Raw genomic sequence first — 10,676 nt, forward strand, 5'->3', positions numbered from 1 at the left:
CTTTGCCATTCTTGTTATTCTTCGATCCATTTTGATGGTTGTCTTCTGTTTTCTTCCACGTCTCTCTGGTTTTGCTCTCCATTTTAAGTCATTGGAGATCATTTTAGCTGAACAGCCTCTTTATAGGTTTCCCCTCTCCAATCAACTTTTTAATCAGAGTACGCTGTTCTTCTGAACAATGTCTTGAACGACCCATTTTCCTCAGGCTTTCAAATGCATGTTCAACAAGTGCTGGCTTCATCCTTAAATAGGGGCCAGCAGATTCACACCTGTTTTTCACAAAATTGATGACCTCAATGATTGAATGCCACACTGCTATTTTTTTGAACACACCCCTTTCAACTACTTGCCAAATTGCACAGCCTTATGAGCGTGCATATCATCAATGCTGGGTCTTGTTTGTTTTCTGAGAATCTACTGCACCTACTGGTAACTTGTTTGCCATGTAGCAATAAAAAATATACTAAAAACCTGAATTATTCTGGTTAGTCACATTGTACTGCTATTATTTTGAACAATACTGTATGTAATCAACTTTTTGATAAACCTTTACAACAATAACACCTTTACTTGTTTACCTTTGGTCATAGCCACAACCCCTAGTGCATTCCAGTACATGTGATTCCCACTGTCCAGCATGACTGCCTTTTTAACACACTAAACAAGACACAAATAAATTGGAGAGTTTATTTCAGTTTCACAGGAAGTGCTGGAACAGGTTGCCAAGTCAGAGGGAATACCTGCAGAGCTTTCTCCAGCAGTGACTGGACATCCTGTTCTGTAGATGTGGACCAAATCAACCTCGACTGGTGGTAATAGTTGAGGCCCAGGTCACACCACAGGCTCGGTGTATCTGGCATCAGTTTCAGAGCACGGCCATAGCACCTGGAACATGTGGATTACAAAATTTGAGGGGTGCAAGTCACAAGCTCGTTAAAGGAGCACTTCAACATTTATTAATCTAATCATTATGTACTGTCTCTGTGATAAACAGGGCTTATAATTATAACAGACAATACATTTTATTGTACTGAATAAAAGTCACAAAGCAGTTATTGTGACCGTGAAAAGTTCATATTTAATCACAAGAGGAGAAAAAAGAAACAGGTGAAAAAAACAACTGCTTATTTAATTCTCAAGCCATATGATTGTTGTGTGTATGTATGCACCTCTCTCCGAGACTGAGCAGTTCATTCTGGTCCAGTATGTGAGGCTTATCTGAAGGCTCTGTTCCACATAGCACACCAGGCACAAGCACACAGATTCGGTTAGGAGAAACAGAACTGCATTTGGTACAGGCATCTCCCAGCAACTTCCACAGACATGACAGATCTGCACGCTTCTGCACTGCCCTGTAAAAACATGACCAAAGTTAGAGTTTATTAAAGACAATGAAAATCTGATTTTCACTTCCTGTATAAGAAAGTGAAATGACAAAATGTGAAGTGAAAATATGCTTAGCAATTTTACCTAAACAAATATGTAATGGCTTCCTGTATAAGGTCTACTGCTCTCCCATCCAGGTAATCCTCCATTGCTGTTTTAGCCATGGCCAAAAGACATTCTCCAAGTCCTGACCACAGAAAGAAAAGAAAATGTATCGTAATTTAGCTTGGTCTGGTTGATACAGACCTCTACACTTTTCAAACAAAAATTTTATAGTATAAACATTGTAAAAGTACATCTGCATTACTTTAAAAATGACAAATTTTTTTTCATAAATGTAATTCAAAAAAAGTTTCTGGAGCCCTGAGCATAAAGCATCATATAATGCAGTTATTCAAAGTTATTGAAACAAACCAGATATCCTGTACCACAAACCATTCTGGACACAAAATAGCTAATGGTCTTATTATCCCAATAAAAGATCAATATAAATCAAATTTCAAAGCAATCATCTAGCCAGCACTTTGTCTTCTTCTTGTTTGTCATATCAGATGTACTTTCCACTGCACAGTGGTCAGGTCTCATTTGTATTTGAAAGATCTGCACTGGCCCAAATCCAATACAGAGAAACCACCAATGGCAAAATATTTTAATTTAGTCTACTGTATGACATGAAATGTAATGGTTACAAAACCATAATTTATCTAAACCTGAATAATAATTATCAATAGCTACATAATCAAGAAATATTAACTCACCCTTCAGAGCTGGCACATACTCTTCAGTTTTTATTATCTGCTGGTACTCCACTGCCGCCTCTTTGTACCTGCCCAGAATCTGTTTGATGGAGGCCATCTGGTAGAGGCTGTAGATGGAGCTGGGCTGTAGCATGTGGGCCTGAGCAAAAGCTTTGAGGGCAGCTGTAAAGCTGTGTCGGTTCAAATAGGCCTCGCCTAAACACTCCCAACACACCCAGTCCTCACGATCAGCCCGCAATGCTGCCTGCAGGCTGTAGCCAAGAAAATTGAGAGGGATGTTTAAAAACATCCACTTTACCTAATATATTTAAATGTTAATGAATTAAAAGAAATGAATCCTACTCTGCAATAGCCTGTGCATTCTGGCCCACTTTCAGATGATACAGGCCTCTCCTCATCCAGGCCCATTTAGCTGAACCAGGAGTTGCTCTCTCTGTCACTGCCTGAAGAACTGCTAAAGCAGAGTCCTAAACAAATCACGAGGATTAATAATAACAACAAATCATCCAATCAGTAAGTGTAGAAGTAAATTATGTGGGACACTCAAAGCACTAACCATGTCTCCCTGCACCATGCTGAGGTCCACAGTGGCAGCGCCAGCCTCAGCGTCAGTGGAGTCCAGCTCAAACGCTTTCTTGTAGCACCCTCTAGCTCGACCCTGGTCTTTGGCCACTTCCCTGTAGTAGTGACCCAGGTAGCGAAACACAGAGCCAAGATGGGGATCCAGCTTAGCAGCCTAAAAATATAGTGAGGAGGAAATATAGTGTGCTGAGCTATAAACTAAATGATTAAGTTGGAATAATCCAGAAAGGTTCTCTATCTACTGCATCCAGGGCATAAGTGATTTTGGAACTTAGTGATTGCAACACATTTACTAGAAATGTAGTTTATATAAAATTAATTTAGAAAATCTGGAGCATTCCTTTAAAGCCACTGAATTTAGATATAGGTATTAATTCCGAGTGGATAGCCAGTGTCCAAGTGCAAAACAAGAGATAAAACTAAAGACATCACCTTCAGCAGATGAGTGTGTACTTTGCTCTTATCTCTCCGTGTGTCTTCTCCCATGTTCCAGTAAAGCTGTCCCAGCAGGAAGTACAACTCCCCACAGTCTGGCCTCTGAGACACAGCTTCAGTAAAACTACAAGACAGCAAAGATACATATGTGTAAATATGTGCGTATAAACAAATGTTAATAGAAGTTGAGGAAAAATGTAAGAAAATAACATACCATTGCTCTGCCTGCTGGTATTCGTTTTTAGCTCTATGTGTCAGTCCCTTTACAATTAAACCTTCCACAGAGCAAGGATGTGAGCTCAGCAACTCAGAAGACACCTTTAAAATAGTCCAGTAAGGTTATTTTTGTAATAACAGGATGTAAACATTCTAAAATTGACACCCTATAGATAATTGCAGACTGTACCTGAAAAGCTTCTTCAAACTTCCGCTTTTGTAAATAGGCTCTAACTTTTAACACTAATAGAGCAGGGTCATTGTTAGCATCTGGCATCTGAAAAATAAATATTTATGTCATGCAAGAAATAAATGGACCAACTGGAAAGCACATGGAGACCATGAAGCCAGAAGGCCACAGAGTCCAAGGTGTCTGTGACTCTACAGCCAGTTCTGTACCTGAGAAAGCATCCCTAGAGCTTCATCTACACTGGGATCTGTTCCAGCTCTCACCAGAGCCTCCAGCTTTACTCTCATCAGCTTGTGGGTCCAGTCTTCAGAAAACCCTGTACTCGACTTCAGCCCTAAAACACACACACATATTATGAGATTCATGTTAAGGTAAGACTGCTTTTTTTACCTACACACATCAAATGTTGAATGGGCGTGCTTGCCTCAACTGCTTTAGACATTTAAATATATTTTATATCTAATTGTTTGTGTTAGAACACACCTAGGACTGTGAAACAATACAAATAAAATTACACAGAGAAGTAGAACAATAAAGTGTCAAATATCACCAATATCAACAATAGTCTTTTGGATTTGTAAGAACAATATAATATAGCAAAGTTTAATATAGCTGCCTTTATTTTGTCACATATACATTATAGCACAGTGAAATTCTTTCTTCACAAATCCCAACATTGGAGGTTGGAGTCAGAGGACAGAAACAGCCATGATACAGCACCACTAGAGCAGGGAGGGGTAAGGGCCTTGCTCAAGGGCCCAACAGTGGCAGCTTGGCAGTGCTGGGGTTTGAATCCTGATCCTCTGATCAACAACCCAGAGCCTTAACTGCCACACACTGTGGTAGATGGTGTACACAGATTCTATTCAAACATTCTAGAGCAGTGGTCCCCAACCCCCGGGCCGGTACCGGTCCGTGGACCAAATGGTACCGGGCCGCCCAAGGAACATTAAATTATTTCCATTTTATTTACTGTGGTGTATTTCTCTCGGGTTTGTGCAACTTTCCATGTACGAGAGGTTAACCGGGAGCTGAGAGACGTCACCTAAAGCCGCACCAATACCGCGCATGCGCAAAATATCATGCTATCGGGCCGGGTTTAGGTGACGTCTGGAGCTGAGCGGCTGCAAGCGGCAGTGGCGTTGTAGCTTTGGTGGAGAGAGAAGGTGTGTATCGCTCTTCTCTCTGTTCACCGGTACTTTGTCATGTTTAACAGTGCTTGGTGTACGTGTATATTGTGTTTGCTCAAATTTAACCCACAAATTATGAGTACGAAAAAATGAGTACGAAACAGATGTCATTAGAAAGTTTGCCACCACAGCACTTAAATCCCTATTGCCATTTCCGACATGCTATCTGTGTGAAGCGGGGTTTTCTGCAGTGATGGCAACCAAAACAAAACAACGGAATAAACGGGACATAAGCTACACACTTCGGGTGTCATTGTCTCCTATTACCCCAGATGGAACCGTCTCGTTACAAAGAAACAAGCTCAGGGTTCTCATTGATTTAGCGTTGTAGTGAGTTAAAAAGGCATGTTTAAATACAATTAAATTAAAGTTATTAATTTTAATTTAATTGTATAGCTGCCACCCCCACCCCCCACTGGTAAAATTATCAAAACATTGACCGGTCCGCGGCGAAAAAAAGGTTGGGGACCACTGGTCTACAGCATGATCAATTAACAATCAGCATGGATGAGGCAGAAATAACAGCAGTTTACTCCTTCATGTCAAGAAAATAAATGTATGTTTGCATTCATTTAAAGGTAATATTTTGTGTGTTACGACCACGTTACTACTACGTTAAATATTTCTCATGTAAACCAACCATGTTAGACATTAAGCTGTTAGCATTCACTATTTTACAGTAATGTATTTGCTTCAATTACATGCAGTCAAAGACACTTTGGACTTTGGGAGATGCACATTAGTATATTAAGATTATGGTATATTTAGTCTCAGATTGATATACACCAACAAAACGTTTAGCTCCTCTCTGAACAGAATGCATAATGTTGTATGAGCAACTGAGGAGCTGTGAGCTTGTAAGTTTGTACCTTGGCTGGAGGACAAAACACTATCAGTGTATTTGTGCATTTTCAGCTCAGCTTGAGCGAGACCGTACCAACCAATGTTACTGGAGCGCATCTGCTTCAGTCCTGCAAACAAAAGTGCAAAAAAAAAAGATTTAACATCAAAGTATTCTGTTTACTATCGTCTTCCTTTTACCCTTTACAACATGAGGCAACAAACACAACATAACGTAACATAACATGCAAGAGGACATTTAGAGGTTCTAGTTGCTATTCAAACTGCCAGAACCTTGATTAAAAACATTCACACATTCACATTTTACCACACAATTATATTTTATGATCACAAATGTTTACTGATACTAACCCAGGCCAAAGCTCTTGCAAGCATCCTCATATTTCTTGTCCTGTAGAGCTTTTTTACCCAGACCAAAGTGGGCCAGGGAACTAACCGCATCCAGCTCCAAAAGACGAGTATAACAGCCCACAGCTTCTTCACTGCAATCGTCTACCATCAATCATAAAACGCCACATGAGCACATAACAACCTCAGAAATAATTCAGCACGTGTTTAGCATTCATTACCTTTAAATGAATAAACCTGAATGAACGTTTTTACTATTACATGCGCATACTCTGTTAAAATCTGCCTGACATCACAGTTTTATCTAGTGTGGTTTTGGTTATTGCCAAGCAAAATAATTCCTTTACCTAATAATAAATAATGCTGTGCTAGAACTTCCAGAGGATAATAGACTTTTGGGTAAAGGGTCAGCATGAGATCACACATCTGCTTCATCTTCATTACTTCATGAGGGAGCTGTAGGAGAAATTTACTGTGCAGGTCACTGTATTTACAACACCTAGCATACCTCACATTCCTGCAAAATATATAAAAGGAGGTACTTACTTTTGAGAGGCATTTAATGTAATCCTGGATGAGTTGTTTATGAGCCTCACTAGGCACATTTTCAGTTAGCTGAAGAGCTTTTTCAAATGCAGACAGGAGCTGAAAATTGAATGTAGATCATTTGTAAAAGCAAATACTTAACCACATAAATATATTCCATTAAAATTATTCAAAAGCCATCATTTGTTGGCATGAGAACCTTATAGATGTAAGTCAGTATTTTCTAACTTAAATTCTATCTATAACACCTGTAAGAATTTCAAATTAGAACAGGACTTTGTGCAAATGAATAATAGCTCACATGTTGCTGAGTCTCGTTGTCCTGCTGGTCCACTGAGCCCAAGAGCAGCTTGATCATTTCTCTCCATAATTCGATCAGCTCAAAGTTCTCAATCCCATCCTCTGCCTCTCTCACCTGAATGAGATGCTGCCACACCCTCGCCACCTGCACATCACACCACAGCCACAGCCACATCACACCATGGCAACAGCACATCATACTGCACAGCCGTATCGTAGCCCGACAACAGCCACATCGCAGCACGACAACGGACACATCGCAGCAAGGCAACAGCACATCATACAACGGCAATAGCGGCATTGCAGCACAGTAACGTAATGGCCGCATCGCAGCATGGCAACAGCATAATTTACATATAACAATAAACCCACCAGTAAACCGACTCTCATTCCCATACCTGTAAGTAGTTCTTTTCTGTCTGATAAATGTCCACCAACTTCTTGCTCACTTCAAAGCATTTGACTTTATCAGAGCTGAAATTTACAGACAGTAAAAATAACATAACATATCAGAAAATTCAAAGTAAATTATAAAGTACTATGTATTAGCCAGGGATACTCACGTTTCATACAGTTTTATGAGTTTTTGATAGATTTTAGGAAGCTCGGCTTTAAAATCAGCTTGATCACTTTTTTCATACAGGTTTGCAAGGCCCTGGAAAAGAACTTCAAATAATCATCTGCACATCTGCATACAGAGGTTTTATTTTGCTGGAGAAATAACATTTTTTATTGTTTCATCTCATATTACACATTTAATACAATCAGGCAGCATTTTATGGATTAATCAAGTCAAGTCAAGAAGCTTCTATTGTTATATTAACCATATATAGCTGATGCAGTGCTACATAAAACAACACAAGGTTAAGGATTCAAAGTAAGTTGTCCTAGCCACATATAGTGCATTGTGTGCAACCTACTGCAAACAGACAATAAAAACACAACAGGACAAGTACACAAAATTAATACACTGTGTATTAGACAGTATGTCGTGCTGAGGAATGTTGCTGAGGAATAGAGGAATTCTGAACAAATAGGGTTTGAAATGTGGTGTGTAAAAATGACTAAATATCTGTGATGTAATATAACAAGATAATACATGAAGTCAGTTGCAGTATACTTTATACTACCAACCTGCCATGCAAGCAGCTGCTCAGGTTCAAGCTCTGCAGCTTTCCTGTAGGCCGTCTGAGCCTGTTCGGGCTGCTCCAGCTCACTCGCTGCAACTCCAATAAACACCCAGGCATTGTAGTTATTCTTCTCAAGCTTCAGAACAGCCTTTAGAAACACAGGCAGGTTTATTCATTTCATACAATAAGCACTGTGTTAATAAAACAATAAGTGTTTTTGTTTTGATAAATTATCATATATAACATTAACAACGTGTTGACAAACAGCACGTTCGTCATTAACACTGTTGACAAACAGCACGGTCATCATTAACACTGTGTTGACAAACAGCACGGTCATCATTAACACCGTGTTGACAAACAGCACGTTCATCATTAACACCGTGTTGACAAACAGCACGGTTATCATTAACACCGTGTTGACAAACAGCACGGTTATCATTAACACCGTGTTGACAAACAGCACGGTTATCATTAACACCGTGTTGACAAACAGCACGGTCATCATTAACACCGTGTTGACAAACAGCACGGTCATCATTAACACCGTGTTGACAAACAGCACGTTCATCATTAACACCGTGTTGACAAACAGCACGGTCATCATTAACACCGTGTTGACAAACAGCACGTTCATCATTAACACCGTGTTGACAAACAGCACGGTCATCATTAACACTGTGTTGACAAACAGCACGTTCATCATTAACACTGTGTTGACAAACAGCACGTTCATCATTAACACTGTGTTGACAAACAGCACGGTCTTCATTAACACTGTGTTGACAAACAGCACGGTCTTCATTAACACCGTGTTGACAAACAGCACGGTCTTCATTAACACCGTGTTGACAAACAGCACGGTCTTCATTAACACCGTGTTGACAAACAGCACGGTCTTCATTAACACCGTGTTGACAAACAGCACGGTCTTCATTAACACTGTGTTGACAAACAGCACGGTCATCATTAACACTGTGTTGACAAACAGCACGTTCATCATTAACACTGTGTTGACAAACAGCACGTTCATCATTAACACTGTGTTGACAAACAGCACGGTCTTCATTAACACTGTGTTGACAAACAGCACGTTCATCATTAACACTGTGTTGACAAACAGCACGTTCATCATTAACACTGTGTTGACAAACAGCACGGTCTTCATTAACACTGTGTTGACAAACAGCACGTTCATCATTAACACTGTGTTGACAAACAGCACGTTCATCATTAACACTGTGTTGACAAACAGCACGGTCTTCATTAACACTGTGTTGACAAACAGCACGGTCATCATTAACACCGTGTTGACAAACAGCACGTTCATCATTAACACCGTGTTGACAAACAGCACGGTCATCATTAACACTGTGTTGACAAACAGCACGTTCATCATTAACACTGTGTTGACAAACAGCACGTTCATCATTAACACTGTGTTGACAAACAGCACGGTCTTCATTAACACTGTGTTGACAAACAGCACGGTCTTCATTAACACTGTGTTGACAAACAGCACGGTCTTCATTAACACCGTGTTGACAAACAGCACGGTCTTCATTAACACCGTGTTGACAAACAGCACGTTCATCATTAACACTGTGTTGACAAACAGCACGGTCATCATTAACACTGTGTTGACAAACAGCACGGTCATCATTAACACTGTGTTGACAAACAGCACGGTCATCATTAACACCGTGTTGACAAACAGCACGGTCTTCATTAACACTGTGTTGACAAACAGCACGTTCATCATTAACACTGTGTTGACAAACAGCACGTTCATCATTAACACTGTGTTGACAAACAGCACGGTCTTCATTAACACTGTGTTGACAAACAGCACGTTCATCATTAACACTGTGTTGACAAACAGCACGTTCATCATTAACACTGTGTTGACAAACAGCACGTTCATCATTAACACTGTGTTGACAAACAGCACGTTCATCATTAACACTGTGTTGACAAACAGCACGGTCTTCATTAACACTGTGTTGACAAACAGCACGGTCATCATTAACACCGTGTTGACAAACAGCACGTTCATCATTAACACCGTGTTGACAAACAGCACGGTCATCATTAACACTGTGTTGACAAACAGCACGGTCTTCATTAACACTGTGTTGACAAACAGCACGGTCATCATTAACACCGTGTTGACAAACAGCACGTTCATCATTAACACCGTGTTGACAAACAGCACGGTCATCATTAACACTGTGGCGAAATGTTTTACCTTGCAGTGTTTCAGAGCTTCTTTAAACTCCTTGTTTTTTATAGCGTCCCTGGCACTTTTTAGAGCCGATTTTACGTCTTTATTTGACATTTTCTACAAAAACACAAAGGAAAATGATTTCTGTAAAGAGCTTAAAGAACAATATCAGTTACAGAACTTTATTCTCTTTATCATTTAACTAACTAAACAAAAAGTACAGTTAAACAAAACAAATATGGATTTCTGTATTTTATACATTCATGTTTCCCAATTTAAAAAAATCATATGAAGATGTTTGCATTTCATTCTCACCACAGTGCACAGCAGCTTCCGTGCACAACTGAAGAGCGCGCATGCTCCACACCATACTTCCGTCATCACCCAGCGACAATTGTACGTCAAAAAAACAAAATAATTTTAGGATTCAAGTTTACACGTATTTAAAACAGTTAAAACAGACACATTTGCAAGCTTATGTGCAACATTAATACTGACAATTTTCCGAGA

General features: G+C 39.8%; 1 protein-coding gene across 3 annotated transcripts in view; it reads right to left on the minus strand.

The window, feature by feature from the left end:
- ttc37 (tetratricopeptide repeat domain 37) overlaps positions 1-10,671 on the minus strand; it is a 28,362-nt gene extending 17,691 nt beyond the window's left edge. For all 3 annotated transcript variants that reach the window (XR_003440517.2, XR_003440516.2, XM_027145614.2), the window contains exons 1-21: positions 10,482-10,671; positions 10,191-10,283; positions 7,947-8,090; positions 7,376-7,467; positions 7,211-7,286; positions 6,814-6,957; positions 6,513-6,611; positions 6,314-6,422; positions 5,970-6,110; positions 5,627-5,728; positions 3,777-3,901; positions 3,568-3,654; positions 3,376-3,479; positions 3,159-3,285; positions 2,701-2,880; positions 2,487-2,611; positions 2,145-2,395; positions 1,471-1,573; positions 1,170-1,352; positions 741-885; positions 579-657 (exon numbers count right to left, since the gene is read on the minus strand). Coding sequence is in view for 1 of the 3 variants with exons in the window: in XM_027145614.2 (XP_027001415.1) it covers positions 579-657; positions 741-885; positions 1,170-1,352; positions 1,471-1,573; positions 2,145-2,395; positions 2,487-2,611; positions 2,701-2,880; positions 3,159-3,285; positions 3,376-3,479; positions 3,568-3,654; positions 3,777-3,901; positions 5,627-5,728; positions 5,970-6,110; positions 6,314-6,422; positions 6,513-6,611; positions 6,814-6,957; positions 7,211-7,286; positions 7,376-7,467; positions 7,947-8,090; positions 10,191-10,283; positions 10,482-10,547 (2,575 nt within the window). In the remaining 2 variants the exon portion in view is untranslated. The remainder of the gene's footprint in view (positions 1-578; positions 658-740; positions 886-1,169; positions 1,353-1,470; positions 1,574-2,144; positions 2,396-2,486; positions 2,612-2,700; positions 2,881-3,158; positions 3,286-3,375; positions 3,480-3,567; positions 3,655-3,776; positions 3,902-5,626; positions 5,729-5,969; positions 6,111-6,313; positions 6,423-6,512; positions 6,612-6,813; positions 6,958-7,210; positions 7,287-7,375; positions 7,468-7,946; positions 8,091-10,190; positions 10,284-10,481) is intronic.
- Between the last annotated feature and the right edge of the window lie 5 nt (positions 10,672-10,676).

This window comes from Tachysurus fulvidraco, chromosome 9 (genome assembly GCF_022655615.1).
Source record: "Tachysurus fulvidraco isolate hzauxx_2018 chromosome 9, HZAU_PFXX_2.0, whole genome shotgun sequence".
In the NCBI taxonomy this organism is placed as follows: domain Eukaryota; kingdom Metazoa; phylum Chordata; class Actinopteri; order Siluriformes; family Bagridae; genus Tachysurus; species Tachysurus fulvidraco.